At 37.8% G+C, this 26,390-nt stretch overlaps 1 protein-coding gene across 2 annotated transcripts; it reads right to left on the reverse strand.

Annotated features, from left to right (window-relative positions):
- Positions 1–2,906: 2,906 nt before the first annotated feature.
- RBAK (RB associated KRAB zinc finger) lies at positions 2,907–24,466 on the reverse strand. Of its 2 annotated transcripts, XM_063091689.1 has the most exons (6): positions 24,389–24,466; positions 23,993–24,133; positions 22,934–22,990; positions 13,068–13,194; positions 12,516–12,611; positions 2,907–7,149 (listed from the first exon to the last, which is right to left on the reverse strand). In XM_063091689.1, exons 3-6 carry the CDS (start codon positions 22,946–22,948, stop codon positions 5,234–5,236), a joined length of 2,154 nt encoding a protein of 717 aa, XP_062947759.1. In that variant the 5' UTR covers positions 22,949–22,990; positions 23,993–24,133; positions 24,389–24,466; the 3' UTR covers positions 2,907–5,233. The 2 variants fall into 2 exon arrangements, with proteins under 2 accessions (XP_062947759.1, XP_062947760.1); XM_063091690.1 differs by lacking the exon at positions 24,389–24,466 and having other exon boundaries at positions 23,931–24,156.
- Positions 24,467–26,390: the final 1,924 nt, after the last annotated feature.

A 26,390-nucleotide genomic window follows, 5' to 3' on the forward strand; every position in this document is an offset into this window, starting at 1 on the left:
TGTCAGATTTCTTCTGCTGTGAAAGCTTGGCTTTTGGAGTGTGGAGGAAGTACTCCAGCTAAACACCCTACCTCTATCTATCTCATCTGATCCTCACTCCAGCCAGGCTCAGATGGCTGGGGCAGAACTGAGCTACTTAAGTGCTTGTGCTCTTGTTCCGCCCTGTCATTAGGTCAAGCAGTGATTTGATGGGGGTAACGTATGGAGAAAAAAAAATACATTCGAAAGCTTTGTTCAACAGATTCTATGACATTTGCACCAGCTTCTTCACTGTCCCCAGATGCCACATTTTCCTCCAGGGAAACTGTCCTATTTTCCTTCAGAAGATTTTTTTTCTTTTGGGCAGCTGGCCATTTCGGGGATCTGAAGCCATGACCTTGGTGTTATAAGGCTGCATTCTACTTCAGAGGATTTTTGACCTCATTTTTACTCCATGCCCTTTTCTCACAAGTCAACAATTCAATGGGAATTCACCAATTTGGCAGAAAACACAGGAGATTAATTTCTTTAATGGAATTTTTTTGGACATGATTACCTTTGTGGCAATTATGGAGGAATTACATTTTTTTTGTTTTCTTTGTGCGTTAGCATAATTTAATTTGGGGGGAGACTGTAACACTATTGGGCTATGTCATATGCTTCCCCTCTTTGAATAGCTTGATTTCTCCATATCTGGACATAATTTGGGATGGAATATGGAACAGTGGGTGAATTTTTGGCCTCATATATAAGTAGTGTTGCTTTAATGTCTCTTGCCATATTTTAGAGACAACACTGAAAAGCTGACAATGATTCCAAGTCAAACAGCAGTAAATATGGGGATGGGGGGGCAATCTCATGATGAAATGATCAGGCTTTCAGTGGCATTGAAGGGAGAGCCACACAGCCTGGCCTCATCATATGCTTAGTGGTTACCCTCAGTGGACTGAGAAAAAGCTAATCCATGCGGAGAGTCACAGGTCCGTGTCCCACCCAACTCCTGGGTTACCCCTCCTTTGGCAAGCAAAGCATTATTAATCTTTTCACACTTCAAGCTTAATCCTGTATTAGAAAGTGAAATAAAAAGCAAGTACCCATAGTCCACCCCATCAAATGACATAGTCCTCACTGTGCCCTTATAAGCTCAGCCAACTCCCCCAGCCCCACTGAAGTGCTTTTATTTTTTTATGGCACAGTCTTACCTATTTCTTACACTCACATTTGTGCTAACAACTGTGTATATTACAGTTGCTAAAAGGGTTAGCTGAAAACTTTTTAAAAATGTAACTTTTCATCAAATCAAATTCATCATTATATTTACCTCAAAAAAAGGTCACCTCTGTTGTAATAGTTGATTCCCAAATTCAGAAATGTAAAAAATGATTTGAGAAAATATGAAAGGATACAGACTAGCTTCTTTATTAAAGAGGCAGTTCAGACCCACTTATATGTGCCAGACCCATTTATATATGCAAAAGTGTAGGATGACAAAATATGTAATGACTCTTTAATTTTTAAAAATATTTTACTTAAAATATACATTATTTAAGATTAAAGGAGTGTAGGAAATCTGAGTAGTTGCCATTAAAAACTGAAGAGTATGTATTTCCTGCACAAAATTATGCAAAACCTACCATTTAATTCCTGTTATGCAGTGTATTAATATACAACTAGGAAAATATGGTGAAAGAGTGCTGAGCAACAAAAATGTTAGCCACTTGTGACTTTAAAAATCGTTTATGAAAGTGTAATATACATGCAGAAAAATACATGTATCTTAAGTGCGCAGCTCAGAACACACTCAGATAGATATTCAGCACCCAAATTTAGAAACAGATTATTACCAGCACCAGATAAATAATACCTCTTTTCAGGCTTAGCCAAGGTTAACCATTAACCTGATTTTCAGTCATGAAGACAAGTTTTGCCCGTCCTTAGACCTTACGTAGATGGAATCATACAGTATGTTGGCTTTTGTGTCTGGATTTCTTCATTCAGCATTGTTTGTGAAATTCAGCTACATTATTGCATGGATGTATAGTTCATTCATTCTCATTGCTTTATGGTATCCTATTGTTGACATATACCACATAAGTTTATTCATACTGCTGCATAAATGTCTTAAGATAGTTCTGATTTTTTTTGCGGTTTTACACTAGAAATATTCTAATGCATGTCCTTTGGTGGACATATACATGCATTTCTGGTAGGTTTGGGTAAAAAAGCATACACATGCTCAACTTTAAGTGCCAGCTTTCCAAAATCTTTTATCAATTGGCAATTCCACCAATAGTGTAGAGTTCCAGTTGTTTACATCCTTGCCAAAACTTGATGTCTCTTCATGCTTTTAACCATTCCAGTGGGCGGGTAGTAGCACTACATGGTGTTTTAAACTTGCATTCTCCTGATTACTAACAGAGTTAACACACTTTTTCATATACTTATCACCAACTGGATATCTTCTGTTGTGTAGATGGTAAGCCTTTTGCCCATTTATCTCACCTTATTGATTTGCAGGTGTTCTTTATGTATAATAGATCAGGGACCAGAAAACTATGGGTTGCAGGCCAAATACAGACTGCCACCTGTGTTTGTGAATAAAGTTATATTGGAAAACAGCCATGCTCATTTGTTTATATATTATATGTAGGTACCCCCAAACTGAGCAGGTGTTAATTGCAAACATCTTCTTCCCCTATGTGGTTTCCCATTCACTTTCTTAATGGTGTCTTCCTGATAAATAGTTCTTAAACTTATTTTATTCAAACTAACACATTTTTATTTTATGGTTTAGTGTATTTTGGGTCCTGCTTAAGAGAACTTATTGTAAGGTTGCAAAGTCTTAAGTTTTCTTCAAAAATTTTATTTTACGTTTCATATTTAGATATCAATTCATCTAAAATTTATTTAGCTATTTTCTATTAAATTATGAAATTTAATTGACAAAGCATTTATTGGAAAGAACGTACTTTTGCCCATTGCACTTGTCATCTTTGTCAAAAGTCAGATGACTGTGTATATGAGTCTATTTCTGCAATCTTTATTCTGTTCCATTGGTCAACTTGTTTATCCTGTGCCACTATCACACCATCATAATTTCTATCGCTTTGTAATAGGTTGTGATATCTGGGAATATAAATTCTGTCTTGTACCAGAAAGCCTTGACTATTATTGGTCTTTTCAGTGTTCTTATGAATTTTAGAATTAGCTCATTAATTTCCATTAAACCACTTGCTAGGATTTTTATTAAGATTGCACTGAATATATATGAATTCATTTAGGGAAAACTGACACCTTTTTGAGACTGTACTGAAATCCATGAACAAGATATATCCCTCTCACTGTTTTTTAATTTTTTCTGGATACAGTTCTTGAAAATGTTAATTTTTCCTCTAGGCACTTGAGGATTTTTGTAACTGGTATTGTTTTAAAATTTTTCATTTTCTAGGTTTTTTGCTAGTATATTAAACAACAATTTTTTTTTGCATAATGACCCCATATGCAGGAACCTTGCTAACTTTTATTTGCTAAATTTACTCATTAATTCTAATTACCTGTACATTCCTCAGAATATTCCATATACAAAGTCATGTCATCTGCAAATAAAAGTTTTACTTCATTTTGGGAAATGGATTGGTCCTCATGCCTTTTGTTTCTTTTTCTTGCTTTACTTTCCTGGCTTGGATTTTCTGCACAATGCTGAATGAAATTAGTGATAGCAGATATCCTTGTCCTCTCTCTTTTTTTTTTTGATCCTGGGAGAAAACTGTCAATATCTCACCATTAAGTATTCTGTTTGTTGTAGTTTAAATTACTCTACATCCAATTAAGGAAATCCCTTTCTTTCCATAGTTTACTAAGATTATAACCAATAGATATTAATTTTGCCACGTAAATTTTTTGCATACCAGATTACCTTTCTTCATATGGTGTATAACTGACTGACTTTCGAAATATTAAACCACCTTTGCATTCCTGGAGTAAGACCCATTTGTTCACTGTTTTATCCTCTTTCTAGAACCAACCCATCTCTATTTTGTTTGCCCAGGATTGGGTCATATGAGTACTATAAACAAGTTACTGGCATTCAGAATGGAATTATCATCACTGATTTAGGAAATCAGGATTTACCTTTTGTCATGTAAATAAATGGTAGGTACCCAAACTCTTCCAGCCAAGAATGAGGGGAGAAAAGAGCATTAATTCAATCAACCAAAAAAATGTCTGCTAGAACCATGTATTAATTTGTTCTAAAATACTGGGAATAAGGGGCAATGCACAAAATAATGACACTAGATTTATATCAAGTAAAACTTCAGGTAAAATTGCTGAATTACATAATACTGGCAATCTGCACAATCAAACCTATCAATTAAAACATAAGAGTGGTATGAGAGTTGGGGATATTTTAGAAGTATGAGCAGTATGCTTGTTCTCTTTCACTGAAATAGACTTAATTCCAAATTATGTATGAATTATTTATCAAAATAGTATTAAAAATTTTTTTTTGCTCAGGTACATTTGAAAACTTCACAGCCTCCTCTACTGATGAGACATTCATTAAAAACCCACTTGTAAGTTCCTCTACAGAAAAATTATGTATTTTACAATTTTATACCTATCAAATATCTCACCAACACATCCTGTGTTAGTATGTTTTACCATCGTAATACTCAAATAAGAATAGTGCCTTTCCATAAATTATTCAAATCCAAACTTGCATAGAATTAGATAGACTGCATTTTAAAAGCAGATAGGAACTGCCATATACTCATTTAATGCTACTGACTTCATGATCAACTCCTAATGATTTTAAAACTTCATTTTATACAATGAAGGTTTACTGAGAGCTAGTAGCTTCTGGTATCTTTCCTATAAACATCTTATTTTAGATCAGAAATATGGCTTTCAGAATTTCCAAGATGTATTTTCCACATTCATCACATTGACAGATTTTGCCTTATTATGATTCCCTGATGTGTAAATATAATTTGAATACAAAATAAATATTAAATATTTATAAAATTTCAGTCCTGTATATGTTATTTAGTGTCCAATGAGTTGTATGATCCTGCTGAAGATTTTTCTCATTGCGTTGTTAAGGGTTCTTCTCCCTAAAAATTCAGATTAAAATGAATCTAATACCTAAATGCTTTTCCCCATTGAGGAACATGAACTCTCAGACAAACACAATCCTGCTGGATTTCCTATATTCATTATATTCAGATGGTTTTCTAAAAATTAAGACTTGACTTCAGAGATTTTCCATATCAAGTACATTCATATTCCCTCTTCTATGAATTCTCTGATGGCTATTGAAGGCTGATCTGTGGTGGAATTTTTTCCCACATTCACTACATTCATAAGGTTTCTCTCCTGAATGAGTTCTATAATGTACAGTGAGGTATGACTTCTGAGAAAAGACTTTCCCACATTCATTACATTCATACGGTTTCTCTCCTGAATGGCTTCTATAGTGTACAGTGAGGTTTGACATCCGAGAGAAAACTTTTCCACATTTACTACATTCATAGGGTTTCTCTCCTGAATGAATTCGATGATGTATAGTGAGATACGACTTCTGAGAGAAGAATTTTCCACATTCATAACATTCATAGGGTTTCTCGCCTGTGTGTACTCGCTGATGTCTAAAGAGAGATGAATTATGAGAGAAGGTTTTCCCACATTCATTACATCCATAGGGTTTCTCTTCTGAATGACTTCTATAATGTTCAGTGTAGTATGACAACTCAGAGAATAATTTTCCACATATATTACATTCATAGGATTTCTCCCCTTTTGGAAGTGACTGGTGCCCACTGAGGGCTGAATTTACAAGGAGGGTTTTCCCACATTCAGTACATTCATAGGATTTCTCTCCTAAATGATTTGTATGATGGTCTGTAAGATATGACAACTGAGAGAACTTTCCACATTCATTACATTCATGGGATTTCTCTTCTGCGTGTACTTTCCGATGTCTAATGAAGGCTGAATTTAAATTGAAGGTTTTGCCACATTCATTACATTCATAAGGTTTCTCTTCTAAATGACTCCTGTAATGTATAGTGAGATATGATACCCGAGAAAAGAATTTTCCACATTCACTACATTGATAGGGCTTCTCTCCTGTGTGTGTTCTCTGATGTGTAATAAGGGTAGACTTTCGGTAGTAGGATTTTCCACATTCATTACATTTATAAAGTTTCTCTCCTGTGTGTGTTCTCTGATGGTCACTGAGAGCTGACTTTCGGGAGAAGGATTTCCCACATTCATTACATGGATAGGGTCTCTCTCCTGAATGATTTCTCTGGTGTAGGGTGAGATGTGTCTTTTGGCAGAAAGTTTTCCCACATTCATTACATTCATAGGGTTTCTCTCCTGAATGAGTTCTTAGATGTTGAGTGAGATGTAACTTCTGACAGAAGGTTTTGCCACATTCATTACATTTATAGGGCTTCTCTTCTAAGTGTGATCTCCGATGTACAGTGAGGGTACCCTTTTGGCTGAAGGATTTCCCACATACATTACATTCATAAGGTTTTTCTCCTGTATGAGCCCTCTGGTGTATAATAAATTTTGACTTTTTACAAAAGGATTTTCCACATTCTCTGCATTCAAAGGGCTTCATTTCCATTTGTGATCTCTGATATGCATTAAAATTTGACATCTGGATGAAGTCTGGTCCAGAATCATTCCACTCATAGGGTTTCTCCCCCATGTAAGCTCTCTTATGAGTAATGAAAACAGCTTCATTGTCTAAGGCTTCCAAGCATTCATTATATTCAAAGGGTTTCTCCAAAATATTAATTTTCTGAAGAATACTTTCTTCATTTTGAGAATAGCCATCCCCATTTTGATTAAATTCATACGGTTTCTCTCCATCATATGTTTTCCCACATTCATTACATTCATCATGTTTCCTTTTTGCATAGCTTCCATCACTACTAATCAATTCTGAAATAGATTCTAAATTCTTTCCACATGAGACACAATTATGAGCTATTATGCTTGAAGGAACAAGGCTTGTTTCCATATTATAAGTTTTATCAAAGGTATTCTCTCTCTCTTCAATCATGGTTTTGCTATTGATATGAACAGCTTCCCTTGAATATTTCCCTTCATTCTCTTGGATTCCCTCTATCAGGTCATCAGCTTTCCAGACTTCTTCTAAAAAGAAATAAAGTTAAACAAACTGTGAATATGCACACACCAGTTACGTAAAGAGAATGGTACTCAAGAGCCTTACTGTGGGATTGACTCTGGCTTAGGGCCAATCTCACAGATAAAAATAAGTATGAATATATAGTTTTCTTTTTCCTTTGATTTGTAATACAACACACACACACACACACACACACACACACACACACACACACACACACACACACACACACACACAGGCTTGGGAGTAGACACGGGGAAGGGATAAAGGTGGGATAAGACTCAGCAGTAGTGAAAAAAGGGAGAGTAAATTCACATTGAATACAAGTACCTTTGTTACTTGACAAATATTATGTTCAAAACTTTGATAGAAAAGGTGAAATAAACCCAAGAAAAGATGTGTAGAGAACAAAATCATTGAAAGAATGCTAGATCCAGGCAGAAATGGGAAGACTCATAGCAAATGGAGTCAATGGAGAAGAAGAATAATTATGGAGTAAACAAGGGTACTTTAACATGTTCATGGAAAAAGATAAAATCAAATGATAATATGAATCTTTCATTGAACTTTTTGAAGGCCCCTTGGATATGTAAAGGAAATATTTTAAGTATGAATTACATTTGGGAGAAATAGATTATAATTCATATTAAATTGGAAAATATCACTTCATAGCAAGACTGCTACAGTAACATCCCCAGTAGCTTAGACCCTTCCAAAATCTTTGCCATTTTACTTTACACATAAATCCAAATAAACATTCTAAAAGCTCTGACTTCCTTATATTTAGAGAAGCAGTCCCACAACCAGGGCTCCAACTCTCAAGACTTGATTCACATTCACCTGGAGGAGAGATTCAAACACATAAATGTCCAAAAGAAATGTAAGACAGACCAGAGGGCAAGGTAAAATAAGATCTTTAAAATAAGATCAGATCTTTGAAGTGCTCTGATAGTTTTATTTAATCTTAGCTGAACTTGTATGACCACCAAATTCTACTTTTCCTGCCTGTGCAATACAGCATAGTGGTTAGCAGCATGAATGCTGGAGCAGGCTACCTCAAACTCAAATCCCTACACCAATAATTGACTGGCTGGAGGAGCTTGGGCAAGTTACATAACTGTGATGCAGTTTCATTCATCTGAAGTGCAGATAATACTAACACTGCCTAAATCATAGGGTTGTGAAAGGACTAAATTCATACATGTAACTGCTTAGAAGAGTTTATGACACAAAACAAATGCTCATAAAGTTTAGCCATTAATTTTCCTTCAATTTCTTGACTTAAATTTCCTAAAACCGGTCTGCCCCTATCGTAATACTTTTACTTAATTCTGAATACAAACAAGAGTTTCCACACTCCTGGGTTTCATTTAGTGTAAAATCTTAAATATCAGATTCCTAAAGCTGCCCCTATACTATTAACTTTCATTTTTACGTATCTTTACAATTTTTTTGGATCCTCTGAACTACTGTTAGCTGCTGTCACCCACATTCAACATAACACATTAACATTCCTGGGCTGAGAAATCTACAACATCCTTGAGCCCAAACACCAAGAGAAAAAAAACAGAAAAGTTATTCGCAAACAATATTTTTCATCACCTGGATTCATAATAGTACCGCACCAATTTTCCAACAACATCTGCTCCTGGAAGCCTAGGATATGCCTTGCTTATTCCCAACCATAAGGCTGTCCTCATATCTTTTTCACTTAATTTAACTTCCAACATTGGCTGTATTCAAAGCCTATCTATATTTCAGGGGAAGCTTTAAAACATTTATCAAATCTCTTCCCAGCTCATTGAAGCTTTCTTTCCCTTAAATTTTAAAATAGCTTTAACACAAAGTTATATAATTTACACTGAAATATGAATTTTCCATGTGAAAGCTGAATTTAAATCATTCATGCAGCTATGAGGGTACTTCAAAAAGTTCATGGAAAAAGAAAATTAAAAGATAATACGAATCTTTCCATGAACTTTTTGAAGACCCCTCAAATGTTCTCATTCCCTAACCAAAACCTATGCTCTTGGAAAGTATTCCTATTTTCTCTGAATCTCTCCAAGCAGAAATTAAAGTAGTAGCTCCTAACCTGAATCAAATAGGTATTTACAGGCGCTACTCTAACCCCTATCAGTTTTATCAGAATCTATAGTTGAGGATAAATGATCTCAATGGATGAATAATAAAGGTCTTTCATTTATCTAGCTCTCAGCTGACGAAAAATTTGCCAAATGCCTACTACATGTTACATACCAAAGCAAAGAAGAGTAAATATGCCATCCCCTCTTTAGAGGATTACAACTCAGAGAAAAAAGATCAAGCAACAAATATATCACCGTATACAATCATACTTAACTCTTTCGTGGTAACAATCACCAAGTGGGGTGGATATTAAGAGAAGGGAAAGACTGGAGTGGCAAATAAACAATGAGGAAACTTCAAAGAGTTAAAACTTTTAAGCTCAAATTTAAAAGATAAAGTTCTAGAAATCTAATGCACAACAATGTGAATACAGCTAACATTACTGAACTGTACACTTAAAAATAGTTAAGATGATAAATTTTATGTTACATGTTTTTTAACTACAAGTTAAAAATGAATGAATGAATAAAAGGAAGGGAAGGCTTCTGGTGAAGACTGTGGAATAGATGGTCCCCAGCATCACTCTCTCCCACAAATCAACCAATTTACAACTATTAAAAAGTAACAACAGCCAAGCTGGGGCCACTAGAGCTCAGGGGAAGAGGAGGAGAGACCTACAGAGTGGATGAAGACAGGAGCCACGATGAAAGAAAGGATCGCTCCCACCATTTCAAGACCCAGCTGCTTCAAGGCTTGTGCTGGTAAGTGCATGGAGTGAGAGCTGGCAAAAGCCACAGCTGTGCCTTTAGTATGAAGTTGCTTGGAGGTGGCAGGGGAAAAGGGCCTTGGTGGTCCCCCAGGCCAGCAAGACCACTAACAGAGTTCCCATGGACCCACATAGGAGTGAGGGGCCACAGACAACTGGAAAAAGGAGCCACACAGAGGCCAGTGAGTCATTGCAAGGGACCAGTGTATGGGTCACCTCATGGGAAGTGTTTGGAATGCAGGCAGTGGGGGTGATGGGCTCATTGGTGGAACAATGGGGCACAGCATGGACAGCTGATCTGCTCCCAATCAGTGCAGGCCCACTCAGTGGAGACTGGCCAGGAATATAGAACTGCAGGGGGTGCAGTTTGCTGAAAAGACTTAGGTACAGACCAGAGTTTGCATACGACCCAGATATACTGGACCTCAGAAGACTCAAAAATACATACAAGATCAACAATTAAAACCTGAGCTGCACAAAAAGCCTTCCCCAGAGAATCAGCAGCAAAGCAGCAATTTAGCTCAACCACAGGGTACAAGTGCTGGTTACCATAGGAAATTCCCCCATTTTAGAAGTAACCATTTACTTCTAAACAAATTAGTTCCAGTGCAGAGTTTAAGTGGTGGGAACAGCAAATAATCCAATACAGAACTGAAAGAAAAAACAAAATACCCACAGATCAGAGATAAAGTCTGATATTAAGTAGTAAAGACCTAACACCACCAAAGAACATCTATAAAACCTGGAAGGACTGGAAGCCCCCTGGGCTCCCAAGCTAGGGAGGGGGGAGGGCCATGGGCCTCAGCCACACCACCCTGACGACCATGCCCAGCCCAGCAACAACCACCAGGCCACTGCAGGAAGTGCCCTAGACTCCTGAGCTGGGGTGGTAGGGGGCCGAGGGCCTCAGGCATGCCCTCCCAACATCTGCAACCAGTCCAGTGATGACCACCCAGCTGCCCCAGGAAATGCCCAGGGGTCCTGAGCCAGGACCCCCTCCTTCCTACTCCTCCCACCCTGTTTCCTTCTCCCTTCCTCTCTCTCCCTCCCCCCAACTGCTCTGCAACATCTTAGAATGTAAAAAAAAAAAACAAACCATAATAAATAAGTTTAAATTTTAAAAAAAGGAAGGGAAGGAAGAAGGGATACTGTGTATTATCTGGGCAAGCAAAGCAAGTGCAAGAAAGAGATGATGATCATTTGAGTGGAAAATATTGAGAAATCTAGACTGAATGGAATTTAACAAGAGTTTGGGGAAACAAAGGGAATTAATTTTGATAGGCCAACACAGGATGATATTGTGAGGACTTGAGGAAAGAAAAATTCAAATTCCATTTAAGAAGCAACAGAAAAGTTAGTTATAGGCTTATCTTGTCATGCTAGTGGTGAGATTGGCTGTGTCCTTCAGATAAACAGATTTTGCAATTTCCCAATAAGACTCAGTGTAATCCAGGTATGAAAGAATATTAATGAACACTGATATCAAGAAAAAACTGAGACTATGCAATCTGTAAGGCATTTCACAAAAGACAAAAAACAGAAACCATGGAGAGAAGACTAGTAAAACCTAATAACAAAAGAGGGGTGAGGAAGGTGCATGGAATTCATGATTTGGAAAGTTCACAGTTCATCATCAGACATTTTAAGAAGAAAGGAAGTAGACTATCTCACTGGCACTGTCATTTTGTCAGGTAAAATGTTCAACTAGACTACAGGCTAAAGGTGTCAGAGATACTAATTTGGATGTCAGCAGTATAAATATAAGCCAAAAAAAAAGCCTTAAAAGTTGAGACTAGATGAACCCTTTTAAGGGATATAGAGAAAACCAAAGAAGTAGAAAACAGGTCTTGGGGACATTCCTGGAATGCAAGAGAATGAACTGAAAGTCACTTACGAAATAAACACTTCCTAAACATCTACTATGGACAAAGCATCATCTAGTTATGGGGAAAGAGGAATGAACAGAGAGACAAGATATAAATGAGCACTTGGGGAAAGAGAGGAAGGCCCAATTAGTACTGTATCACCAAATCAACTGAGAATGGATTTCAGGAAAAATATACAACACAACAGGGGTGATTGAATTTACAAGCTTAGGTGGAAGATAACGTTTTGGTATTTGAGCACCTACAGAGGTAAGGGAAATTGGGGTCAGAAAAGATGTCTGAGGTATTTCACAGCAAAGAAGGAAAGAAAATGGAAGATAAAAAGAATGAACATGAAAGTTTCAGTTAATTTTTATGTCAGACTTTTGAATGCCTGAAAACAAAAGAATTCTATGATAATGGTGGGGAGTAGGTAGTGCTAGAGAAACAGAAAGTGAAAGAGAAGCACAGAAAATCCCTACCAATGTAAATCAAATGTAAAATCAAAAAAGGAGCTAGCTTGTGCATGCTGGAGGCAAAGTGATGTTTGGGTATTCAGAAGTGTGGTTTAGGGTACCTGATGCATATATGTCTTCACTCACTCCTAAAGGTTCTGGGATGACCATTTTTAAAATTTGATACTCTATTAACTTACCTAGATGACTTTGACATGGGAATTCACCTTCTATTACCCATGGCTCTTCTCCCTGCTCCAACTTAATGATCACATTTGGTTTGGTAATATCATACCCTGTTAATGAGAAATGGAGAAGGAATTGGATTAGTTGCTTGGCCTCGGAATCTCTAGTATAAGATGATATTGCCTGACAGTATGCATAATAAAGTGCCCCATTTTTTACCTTATCAAAATTAGAACTTTCCAATGGAGAAGTAAAGATATGAACACTCTACCTTGTGCCCGAAGGAATTAAATGGTCTTATCACTTCTTCAAACTCTAGGATAAAATCCTTAAATTGAAAGCATTCAGAAAGCAAGCTATCGGGCGGGCCGGCCCATGGCTCACTCGGGAGAGTGTGGTGCTGAGAACACCAAGACCCCGGGTTCGGATCCCATATACGGATGGCCAGTTTGCTCACTGGCTGAGCGTGGTGCTCACAACACCAAGTCAAGGGTTAAGATCCCCTTACCGGTCATCTTTTAAAAAAAAAAAAAAAAAAAAAAAAAGAGAAAGCAAGCTATCCTCACCCACAGAAACTAGATTGCTGTAGTTCTCCAGCATCACATCCCTGTATGTTATCTTCTCATCAGGGTCCAGCTGTTGCCACTCCTCCTGGGTGAAGTCCACAGCCACATCCCTGAATGACACTGGCCCCTGTAATAGCACCATGATCAGAGCTGGCTGATGTAGAAAATACATATGGGGACTGATCTTACCAAGCTCACTGGTAAAGTTACTTATGAACATTAAAAATCTTAAGTTAGATTGTGGAAGAAAAACAAACCATACTGGAAACACATTTCCTTTGGGTTCTTTAACATAACAAAAATAAACAAAAAAACAAAACACAACTGAATTTCCATTTTACAACTCAACTGAGTTTTGGGTGATATAAGGTAAGTAAAACACCATTCCTGCTCTCAAAAAGCTGACAGCCTGATGAGGAGACACACATATAAATATACATATGCGTTTCACCCCTTGTCACTTTCTTCAGTCTCCTCTGCTGCTCGGTATCTCCCTTCTCTAGGACGTCCTCATGGCAGAGCACCCATGACACAGTCCCTGGCTCTTTTCTCCCCAACTCACTGCCCTGGTGCTCTCACCCAGCTCCATCTCTTTGATTCTCTGGCTCTTTTATTATCCCAGCCAGCCACCTCTGGCTGTCTGCATGGCTAAGTTTTTTACTTCCTTCAAGTTTTATCTCAAACATCTCATTCTTGCAGCAATAAATATTTGATTAAATGAATGTCTGAAGATGTTATTAATGATGCATACAAGATGGAGAATGGTTTAACAAAAGGCATTAATTATGCCATCAGATCAGGCTTCGCAGACTCAGTTACGTTGAAGTCCTTAAAGATAAACTATGTATTCTACAGGATTAAGGGGGAAAGAATATGATGAAGCGTAAAAAGAACCAATGGCAAAAACTGAAGCAGCCTCAATATTTAAGAAGGTGGTGCAGAATAGGCCAAAGAGACCAAGAACGCACTTTCTTAAGGCTTTTTGACACTAAGGGTCAATTCTAACTCAAGACAATAAATCAAAAGTATACAATTACTCTCCTGACTCAAAAACAAACAAAAATCTTTAAAAAGTCCAATATAAAGAAATAGAAAAACAGATAACATTCTCAGAAGAGCACCGGAACACAGAGGTTCCCAACAGCAGGAATTTTTTGGAGGAAATTCTTAAGATTCAGAGAAGAGTAGAAGACAAAAGAAATTGGGGCCATGGGATACACAGTTTATAAGGGGCAGATGCTGGGCTGCAACAAAAGCGAACAGCAGACTCTTCAACAGAGCCCTTGAAAATCTCCAGGCCCATCAAAGGGCCCAGGTTTCCTGTGGGGAGCAGAGTAATTGGTTGACAGAGAAATGAAAAGGACATAGGACAACCTGAGCAACTTCAGTGGTGGGCCTGTTTTAAGCACAAAGAGCAGCAAGATGAATGTGGAATCTGATAAGGACCCTCTGGCTATGGTATGGTAGCCTGAGATATGGCAAAGTGTGCAATACGTCAGACCTCCACAATCTGGGTGACCACATACTTCATGTCCAAACAGAAAACTTCTGTCTGGGAGAAATGATAGACCAGAATACAGGTGCAATCCAAGATTGTTTCAGGTAATCAGGACATACGTTCAACTCTACCCATAAAGGACATGCATTTTTTTCCCTAAAGGCAGCTCTTAGAAAACTTGGGCTAGCTGGTAGCTCAGTTGATTATAGCACAGCCTAATAACACCTAGGTCACAGGTTTGGATCGCCATACCGGCCAGCCGCCAAAAATCAAATAAAATTACTCTCAATGCAAAGCAACCTGAGCAAATTAAACCTTGTCTACCAATTCACCACCTGTGCGAAATGAAGCAATGCCTATCTAATTATATATCCCTCCCTATTTACTTCCACAGTCTGCAGCCATCCCCTCCACAAAGGAAAGAGCACTGAAACAGGGTCGTCAGTTGAGTATGTTCACATTGACTATGAATAATTATTCTCTCACAAATTGAAACAGAAAATCAAGAATTGTCAGCTATTTGAGGAAAACAGCATACAGAAGAGATAAGCATTGGGGATGGCGGATTAGCTCAGTCATTTATTTTTATTTATTTACTTATTTATTTTTATTTTATTTTATTTTATTTTATTTTTTTGTGACCGGTAAGGGGATCGTAACCCTTGGCTTGGTGTCGCCCGTACTATGCTCAGCCAGTGAGCACACCGGCCATCCTCATAGGGGATCCGAACCCGTGGCCTTGGTGCCCCCAGCGCCGCTGCGCTCCCAGTGCCACACTCTCCCAAATGAGCCATAGGGCCGGCCCTCAGTCATTCAGAGTGTAGTTCTGAGAACACCAACGTCCAGGGTTTGATCACCAGCCAGTTACCAAAAGACAAAACAAACAAGAAGAAAAGCATCAAGATGAACAACCCAACACTAATGGAACCAAATTCATAAAAGAAACAGAACTTAAGTATTTTTTTCTATTGACTCATATTTTTGAGTAAATCAAGCAGGATATTGCCTCCATAAAATGAGAACATTCTGCTAATAACCATTGGAGAATACTTAGAAATTAAATACTGGATTGCTGAACTGTTTTTTAAAAATCCTCAAGAAGTTTGATTAACAAATGAGACACAGAAGTCTTAGGAAGTCTCTCAGAATATAAGAAATGGAAATGATAAAAGCAAATTTGGGATACAAAAGCCAGATCTAACAGGATCAACATTTTAAGAAAGAGAGAACACAGAGGATGGACAAAAAGAAATAATCAAAGACAGAGTTGAAAATGATACCTGAGCTGAGGAATCATGTAAGACTTCACACCAAAAGGGGCAATTTAATTTGCAAACAAGAATATAGGGGAAAAAATAGAGATCCAGAAATATCCTGATAAAATATCTAAAATTGGAAAAATCAGATAAAAATCCTAAAAAATTACAGAGAAAAAAATATACTAGTAACCTTGGTAACTGATGTTCTAGTTCTCATCTGATAGAAAACAATGGAGAACTGCCCACAACTTTTGAAAGAAAAATGATTTTGAACCTAGAACTGCATACCAAGTCAAACTATTATTTAAGCCTAGGGACACTTTTAAAGACATTTTCAAAAAAGTGAGACAAATTATTATCTAAGAAAATTGTTTCTTTAAAACAATCAATGATATACTCCATTGAAACCCAAGTGAGGCTGCCCAGTTAACTCAGATGGTTAGAGCGCGGCCTTGTAACATGAAGGTCAGGGGTTTGGTTCTCTGAATCAGCCAGCCTCAAAAAAAAAGAAAAGAAAAATTAATAAATAAATAAACCCAAGTGAATTCAACAAAGAAGAACATGGGACTCTAAGAAACCTTAGTGAAAGATCAGCAAGCATGGCTGTTGTAAGAAGCAGTTCTGGGGATTGCAAACATTTAACTTATACCTTAAAAAAGGGACGTGCTCAGTTAACATGTTACATTATCCTATCACTTATAATGAATATACCAATAAAAGGTCTATTCCCAGTGACACAGCTACAACTGTGGCGGTCCCAAGACTGAGATTCCCTGAGATAGCAGAGGTAGAGCTAAGAAACTGAAGCAGAACAGCCAAGTTTATCCAAGGCAAGTCAGTTGAGCTGATCAAAATCACCAATAGGGAGAAATAACCTTCTGGGTTAGTCCAGAAAGCAAGAAGGTGGTAAGAGTTAGAAGACTTGATAAATCAATAAATAACATAAAATTACATGCCAATATTACTTATGTCAACATAAATATCCAAAACAAAATATGTCCAAAACAAAATCCAATACCAGATCTAATGATAATATGTAGTAGGCAAATGGGATTTATTCCAAGAATATAGACCGGTTTAATATTTGGAAATCCATTAACATAATATTCCATTATAATATAGCTAAGAAGAAAAATTTTGTATCTCCAAAGACACTTGAAAAAGCTTGACAGTATTCAAAATGCACATCTGATTTTAAAAAATTCAAAAAATAGAAACTTCATTATCATGAATATATACGCGTATACAAATATGTATACATACTCTTAAACACTATTATGCATAGTACTACGTGTGATATACACATACTGTATATGTGATATGCATACATATATGTCTCAATCACACACAAACACATATATACATTTTGTTGAGTTTATACATATATTTAAAATCACTCACACACACACACACACACACACACACACACACACACACTTATGCCTCAGTCCTCTCAGTCCTAAAGTCAGGATTTTACTTAACAATGAAACACTCACTATACATTCCCACTAAGATTAGGAACAACATAAAATGCTCATTATCTCCAATTAGAGAACAGAAAACAATTAGACAAATGTAATCGATAAAGAAAAAGTAAAATTATTTCCATTTACAGATGATATGAAAACTCAGAGAATCAATGATAAAACCAACTCAATAAAAGAATTCTGTTAAGTAACAAGATAAAAAATTAACACACATATAAATCAATAGCCCTCATTACATAAAAAAGAATAAGAACATGTAATTCAAGCACACATGTGGTTTACAATAGCAACTGAAAGGTAAAACTCTTAAGAAATGTACAAAGTCTATACCAGGAAAACTTTAAAGTACTCCTGAAAGACAGGGAAATAGACTTGAACAAATGGACTTGGCTTGGACAGATTAACTTAGTAATACAAAGAAGTCAGTTACCGTAAATTACTTTGTAAATACGTGATCCCAACAAAAATAACAAAAAGCCTTTCCCTAGAACTAGACAAGTGGTCACTAAAGTTCTTATGAGGCAGGAAAAAATTGAGAAATGCTAGGAAAATTAAAAAAAAAAAAAAAAAAAAAAAAAGCTATTAAGGGGGCCTAACACTACCAGATTTAAAACATAGCTTCTATGATTAAAACAGTTTGGTATGGGTACATGAATACATACAGACCAGTGAAACAGAAAATCTAGAAACAGACTTCTATGATTAAAAAGTATATTATAATTATATGATAATGAAGATATCTCAAATCATTGAAGCAGAACTGAGTTTTAATAAATGGTGTTAGAGCAAGTTCTAACCACTACGGATAAAACTGAATTTATATCTTACACCGTAAAATAATAAACTCCAACTGGATCAGTGATCTAAATGTAAAAAATTAAATGATACAGAAAAAAGTGGGTTAATTTCTCTATATCCTTGATGTAGAGAAAGGCTTTCTAACTATGACTCAAAATATGGAGACATTAGGTCTTCGGCTTTCAGCCATGAGGAACTACCAGGAACTGGATTTACCCTCCTTACCTGAAGCAATACACACCAGAAACAAACAAACAAAGCAGACACAATATACAAAGCAATGGTTTTCAGGACACTAGTCAACGGGCAGTGAATCCAAGAGCAATAGGAAGAAAACAAGGTGAGCCCTACAGCTACTGCCTTGAGAGTTTCCAGGCCACGGAGCGGGGAGGGAGAAGAAAAGGCAGAAGTGAGGAGGAAGCTGAGAGTCTGGGGAAAATAGGCAGGAAAATCCAATACATAAGGAAGAAAATAATTAATTGAAACTGGCTCAGAACTGACAAAGATGTTACGACTGGCAGAAAACACTGAAAAATTTATAACTGTATGTTCACACAAATCGAGACAGGCAAGTTATAAAAGAGACCAAATTGAACTTCTACATATAAACACTACAATATTTGAGATGAAAATTATACTGGACTAAATTAATGGCACTGTAGGAAAAAAAGATTAGTAAACACGGAGACACAGCATACACGCCCCCCCCATACACGTGTGTGTGTGTATGGCACAGAAGCTACATAAAATGAAACAGAGAGAAAAAAAGATTTAAAAGTAAATGAAAGGCATCAGTGAGCTGTGGACAATTTCAAGCAGCCTAATATACAAGAAACAGGAATTGATGAAGTAAGCTGGGGGAAGGGGGGAAGGGTAGTTGAAGAAATACTGGTCAGAATTTTCCCAAAGCTGATGGAAAATCATAAACCCAAGACCCAAGAAGTTCAATGATCCCTGTGAAGGTTAATTTTAGGTGTCAACTTGATTAGATTAAGGAACGCTGAGAAACCTGGTAAAGCTATCTTTGTAGGTGAGTCCATGAGGGTGTTTCCAGCAGATTAGTATGAGAGCCTGAGTGGACTGGGTGGGAAAGAACCGCCCTCAATGTTTTGGGCAGGAATCATCCAATCCACTGGGGACCTGAAGAGAACAAAAGACAGAGAAAAGGGGTAAAGCTCTCTCTGCTGGAGCTGAGATACACTCTTCTCTCCTGTCTGTGTACATCAGAGCTTGAGACTCTCCAGCTTTTGGGTTCCAGGACTTACACCAAAGACACCATTCATTGGCTTCCCTGGTTTTGAAGCCTTCAGACTTGGACTGAGCCATGCTACTGGCATCCAGTTTGCAGACAGCCTATGGGATTTTTCTTCACAACTGTGTGAGCTAATTTCCCTAATAAATCCCCTCTCATATATTTATAACATATCCTATTGATTCTGTCTCTCTAGAGAATCCTGACTAATACAATCCCCAAGCACAGAAACATGAAGAAAGTGATACCACAACATATCACAATCAAATTGCCCACAACCAGTGATAAAGAGTTTAAAAGCAGCAAGGGAGGAAAAAAAAAAAAAAAAAAAAATACAGAGGAAAAAAGATGAGGATGAAATCAGATTTCTCCCAGAAAGAATATGATATGACAGTGGAGGAACATATTTAAAGTACCAGGGGGGAAAAACAGCAAAAATCTCTTTAAAAGCAAAGGTAAAATGAAGACATTTTCAGGTATAAAAGAGATCAAAGAATTCATCACCAACTAGAAGAAATGTTTTTAAAGAAAGAAGCCCTTCTGCAGAAGTAAAATGACAGCAAATAAAATGTACACCTACACAAAAAAATTGAGAGTACCAGAAATGGTAACTGTATATTGTCTTTCATTACTTAAATCTCTTTGAAAGGTAACTAAATTTAATTGAAAATAACAATGTATTGTGGTATAAGTAAATGTGTTAACATTTATACAATGCATATAACAATGTATTGTGTAAAAGTAAAATGCAACAATAGTGTAAAGACCAAGAGAGGAGAAATGGAAGTATCCCATTGTACAATTCTTATACACTAAGTAAATGGTACATCACTTCAAGATACTATGATAAGTTAAAGTTGCATACTATAATCCTAAAACATCTACTGAAATAACAAATCAGTGTTATAGCTAAAAACCCAAGAATGGGTATAAAATGGAACCAGAAAAAGTACTCAATCAAAAGGAAGGAAGACTAAGAAGAAAAAGGAAAACAAAGATGGGACAAATAGAAAACAGAGACAACAGACTATATAACCGAACCAGTTTATATCAATAATCATATCACATGTGAGGATATAACAATCTTGAATGTCTAGGTACCTAATGAAATACATGAAGCAAAAACTAATAGAATTTCAAACAGAATTAGACAAAACCACAACTGCAACTTGAACAACATGACCAGCCAACTTGATCTGCTTACCAGTTATAGAACACTCCACCAAACAAGAACAGAACAGGTCATCTTATCAAGTGTGCATGGAACTTTTCCAAGATAAGACTATATTCTGAGCCATAAATTTAAAAGGTTTCATGTAGTATTCCAAAAATACAAAATTTCTATAAAGGAAATTACTGGGAAACTGGCGAAATTGGAATATAAACTAGAGTTTAGATAAAAGTATTATACCAATGTTAAATTTCCTGAATTCAATAACCGTGTAATGCTTATGTAAGAGAATATTCTTGATCTTAGGAGGTATGATCTGAAACATTACAGGGTAAAGGGGCATAACTATGACACTCAAATGGTTCAGGGAAAAACCATATATGTACACATATACATGACTGTGTATCTGTCTACACACACACAGATAAATGACAAAGCAAAAGCGGGAAAATGTTTAGAATTGAAGTGTCAGCACAAAAGGAATATGGAATTTTTAAAATTACAATCCTTACAACATTTTGGTAAATTTGAAATTATTTCAAAACTAAATGTTCAACAAAAAAGAATGCTATCAAAAATATATGGGGTATTTCAAAAGGACTCAGAAATCAACTTAAAGGGATTCCCCCAGCCAAAGATGGAATCACTTAAACATCAGAAAGAATCACAACTTCATTCTGATGTTAAATCCCAGAAAAATAAATAAATTAATTTTTTAAAACTCACAACCTGAATGTACTGAAACACTTGAAATATGTTTAAACCCATGAGCTCATAATGATAACAAAACAAAACAACTCGCTGCTCAGGAACTTACTCAATAATTTGAAAACTGTCTTTCCTGTATAAACTATATAACTAAATGGAGAGAGTTTATCTTTAGAAAAGTATTTTAGCAAGTAAAAAAAGAATGGTAGAATTAGCAGATCACCATTTTGCCTCCTGTAGTGATTTAGTGGATCACAGCAATAACCACAAATCAATAGATGCAGACCTCACCAAAACAAATACAAGATAATACATGCCTCCAGAAAAATGTAAACAAATGTCATGCACAACACAGTCTTGTCAAAAGAACCAAACATAAATCTGACTACACTTCCAGATCAAACCACCAGTTTTACAAGGTGTACTAAGAATAAAAAAGGTGTATAAGGAATCTAAAAATAATGTGTTAAAAGTCAAATGATGGCAACACAATTCAAAGTCAGAAACGGAGGGTAAACAACCCACTTTCTTCAAAAATAAATGGCAAAGAACACAAGAGACATTCTAGAAGAATGAATTACTCCTAAAAGATTTAAAAGACTTATCGGCCAACTGTATCACATGGATTCTATTTGTATCCTGACAAAAAAGAATATAAAATTTTTTTTAGAAAACTGAGACTTTGAACACCAGATATTACATACTAAGAAAGAATAGTATTGTGGATTATCCCTACCCCCTTTTTAAAAGGCTCCTTATCATTTAAAGGAAATATAGAAATACTAACAGAGGAATTTTTTTAGAAGCCAAGAAAAGGTAGACTACATGAAGAAAATATCACTTTGTAAATAACAGATGTCAAAGGAAGATAGATGAAGTGTCACGTGAAGTAAGAACTGGAAAATGAAAACGTCCAATGGATTGAACCATAATTAAATCACTGGTAATTTTCACCAACAGATTCAGGAAAGGGGTAAGGACAAAACCAAAACACTGAGAACCGAAATGGGAATGGGAAGTGAGGAAATCTTTTACAAGAGAATAAATACCTTTTTGTATTGTTTGCTGGGCAACCCATATGAACAGACTAACAGAAATATTTGAAGGATGATCAGCTCATTCTCCCATGATCTAGGTCTTATCCCTGCATTAAACAGTAAAAATAGTAATATGTCTATTTGGATCACAATATTATGGTCCCTGGAAAAATTCTGTGAACCAAGTTCTCCTTGAGCAGCAGGCCCTTTGCTTACATAAGCGACAAGTGTAAGCCATTTACTGCAAAGATTTAATGTGATTGTTATTAGGAAAGCTATCCACAATAATATCAACTTTAACAAAGCAATTTTTCCAAGTTCTAGGAAATCTTTAAAACCCACAAGTAACAAAAATGGTTTTTTCTTATAGTCAATGCAAATAATGTAATAGATGTTATTTTCGTTTTGCATGACTGTCAAGAACATCAGAGTCATATTTGCAGCTCAACTTCAATAGACCTAAAGTATCATACAACCTTCACATGTGAACTTGACAAAAGATTCTTGGTGCTGATCTGCCAGTCTAACTGTATTTTACCTGATAATGTCTTTTGTCTATTTCTACATTCCCGTTTTAAAGTATGGATCCTTATAAACCTCCTAAAATGCATTACAAAACAAAGTGGGAAAACATATTTACAAACAGGAAAACTCACCTGCAATCTGTTCATTTTCTGCTTCTCTTAGAAAAGTATAGACTATTGATGGTAGACCTAGGGGAGGAGAACCAGGTAATTGAAGTTGAGTGATCTGTCCTGACTAGGCAGCAATCTTCCGCATAAGAACCACCAAAAAAAGCTGGATAAAGTAACACCCTGTGAAAGCTCAGACGGGCCTAAAAGGGTGAAACAGGAATAACACATCTGTGCCTTTGTAATTCCAACATAATTAGGGGGTAATTAGATGGGTTAGACTCTCATCATTGGTGAATATAAAAATTGAATCCGTTTTCAAATAGTCTGTCATCATTAGATACAAGGAGAAAAAAAATGCGTTATAGTGCTCACATATTTTCTTGTCTCCTTAAATTGCTTAAAACCAAAGCTACAGGAATTGAGAATTTGAGCTCTCAAAAATGGGATTAATATGCATAAGGCGTGGTTTTATTTTTAAATTATCTGACTAAACTTGGTTACCGCTGCATATAAGAATCTTTGATGAAGAAAACTGGCATAGGGTGGACAGAACACTGGTCTGGGACATAAGGCTCCTGAGTTCTAGTACTAGCAATTCCACCTACAACCTTGGACAAGTCACCCGCTTCTCAGGCCCAATCTCTTCCTCCAGCAACTGAGGCAGGAAGAGATAACCCTTGAAGTGGGTTATCTCTTAATCACTTCACTCTATGATTCTACAAAGGCAGACCTGAGGGGGAAAAGCAGACACATAGAGAACAGAGGTGATGACGGACGTTTAGAGACACGTTCAGAATCTGGAGCGGTGAGAGAAGGAAAGTGTATTAGGGACGTGGAGGGAGGAGTGGAAACAAAGTCGGCAACTGAGGCCGTTAACCCCCTACTCCCCCGATAAACCTTGTCCTCACAGAGCCTCCCGTGCAGCGCCTACTCCGGTGAGGTCAGCCCATATCCTCACACCCAGCCACACGTCTTTCCTAGAGGCGATCAAAACCTCCCCTGTCCCAACTCTAATGACCTCGGCTCGCGGTGACTTCTCCCGAGCCCTGCTCACTTCGGGCCCGCAAATCCACCGCCTACCCTCCTGGGGCTCCGCAGCCTCTGCCCCACGGCTCCCGAAAGGTCCGGGCGGGGGCTGTTCTCGCAGGGGCGCTTCTGCTCCCGGGTCTCCTCCTGTCCAACTCACCAAGCCGTTCTGTTCCCAAGGGACCGTGTCTGGGCCTACGGGACAAATTGAGGCCAAGCGTCCCTCCCAGGGCCCAAATCTGCCTCCCTTAGGTCTCACCGTCCCGCGGAGCCTCGGCTAAGCCCCCTCGTCGCTGCTGCCACTGTTTGCCCGTCCCCTCGGCCCCAGCGCACAGGGATCCGGGGCTGGCGCTCTGGGGTCCCCGCCCGAGCTCCGCCCGGCCCGTGCGAACCCTGCCCTGCACAGCCCCGTTCCCGCCTGGGTGCTGGCCCGGCCGGTCGGCGCCTAACCCTGCAGGATCCGCGATTCTAGCCCACCAGAGGCCAAAGCCTAGGAACCAGGGCGAGCGGTGACCTGTACAGATGGACAGGAAGCGAGGGCAATGCGGCGGCGGTGCGCATGCGTGAACACGCACGCAGGGCGAGAAGCACATGCGCAGGAGGGCACCGGAAGTCCGTCTCTTAGGGCCCACCACAGGTCCCAGGATAAGTAGCGGGACTCTATTTCCCATACGTCTATGCGGCACCACATTTGGGGAACGTCTAAAATGTCTCTACCTCGTCTAGAGGTTAAGAGGCGTTGTATTATAAGGATTGGCCCCAAACCCGGGGCTCATTTTTCTCCTTAGTTAAAGAAAACTTCTTGGGAATGTCTTGAATATCTTTAAGGGAATGTGTAGAAAAGCTCTGCTTACGCAGCGTTTGGCTAATTGGGTCCTAGCCAGTCCTCTTCTTTCCTTGCGAGATGAACTTTTAGAATGTGTCCGCGCACAACCGTGATAAATAAGGGAAAGAGCTGCATGATGTTGGCTTATGATCACAAGTGAGACATTTAACTAAAATATTAGTAAATAGAGCCCAGCGGTGAAATAATAGAGTATTAGCCTGAAACCGGACACCTTCCTCCTACCTACAAGGGAAAAAGAAATCCAGCTTTTCCAAACCACTTTTAATTCTGACCACTGTAGAAAAATCAGAAAATACACACAAAATTGAAAAAAGAAAATTACCCATCACTTTACTTCCTGAAGAGGATGATGGGTGTAGAAAAATAATTTTGTTTCTATGGAAAACAGCATTGTTTGGAAGACGGTGTTATTTAATTCCAGCTCTGTTCATTATCTTTGAGGTATTTTACACCCCTTTAAAAACTGTGGGTAACTGACGCAAATTATGTTCTGTCTGGTGGAAGTTAGTTGACTTCCCCCCATCCCCACCAGAGAAAATCCAGTTTTATCTTCATTTCTCCACTTACATAGTCACTTCAATAGTCCTGATCAGATTATCTTTTCAAGCAGTTAAAACAGCCAGTTTCTTTTGAAATAAATAAAATTATTTAGCACGCGATCTTTCTTATATATGTATGAGAATCATGATATTATCTTTCTGTTTTAATGGGTGTGGTTGTCTTCCGAGAGATCCCCAGTGGATTCAAGCTAACAGAGCCAAGTAAACTTCGTCTCTAGAGTGACGCACCCCAATTTGTTGAAGTCCACGCGCGTCTTTTCCTGGCTCCTAGGAGTGAGTCTAAAGTGGCAATAGAACTTTGCTGATTTTCTGTTTTTTAGTGATTTCCCTTTGTACCAATTTTGTATATTGCTTTGATTTCGGTTTATTTTTAGCTGAATTATTCCCCACTGGTAGTATCAATGTGTGGGAATTTGGCTTGACAATCTCACTACTTGGTTATCTCTTTAAAAGGATTAATGTTTCCAGATATCTAATCTCTATTAGATATTAGGGTGAGACAGCGGTCTTATTTGTGAGTCTTTTCTGTTTGTCTGTCTACTTTGAGCTCAAATCAAAAAGAATCTGATTCCCACTGTGAAAACAGCTCTTTGATATCTGAATTGGTGAGTTCTTGAGTTTCTATAGTTACTCTTGATTTATATCTAAAATTTTAGAGTTGAGGTTATATGCTCTATTTTTCTCTATGTCTATGTGTAATTCAGAAAGGTCCCTAACTCTGTGTGCATGTGATAGAGTTTGGATGTGTTGTCCCCCCAAAGTTCATGTCAAAATCTGATCCCCAGCTCGGCAATGTTAGGAGCGGTTTGGGTTATGGGGGCATATCCCTCAGGAATAGATTAATGCCCTGGGTGGGGGTAGTGAGTCAGTTCTTTCTGTATTAGTGCCAACGAGAACTGGTTGTTGTATTAGTCCCCACGAGAGCTGGGAGGCACTGGAACCTCGCCCCCCCCCCCGTCGCCCCCCCCCCTCTCTCGCTTTCCCTCACCATGTGATCTAATTTTACCCGCCGGCTGCCTGCAGATTTCCACCATGAGTAGAAACA

Source organism: Cynocephalus volans, chromosome 3, assembly GCF_027409185.1.
Source record: "Cynocephalus volans isolate mCynVol1 chromosome 3, mCynVol1.pri, whole genome shotgun sequence".
NCBI lineage: Eukaryota > Metazoa > Chordata > Mammalia > Dermoptera > Cynocephalidae > Cynocephalus > Cynocephalus volans.

What these genes read in the sequence shown, in the direction of transcription:
- RBAK (XM_063091689.1), bottom strand. An exon ending in CAGCAATCTAGTTTCTGTGG is followed by an intron (nt 12,612 to 13,067) that starts GTGAGGATAGCT and finishes TCTCATTAACAG; the next exon opens with GGTATGATATTACCAAACCA. An exon ending in CCCATGTCAAAGTCATCTAG is followed by an intron (nt 7,150 to 12,515) that starts GTAAGTTAATAG and finishes ATTTCTTTTTAG; the next exon opens with AAGAAGTCTGGAAAGCTGAT.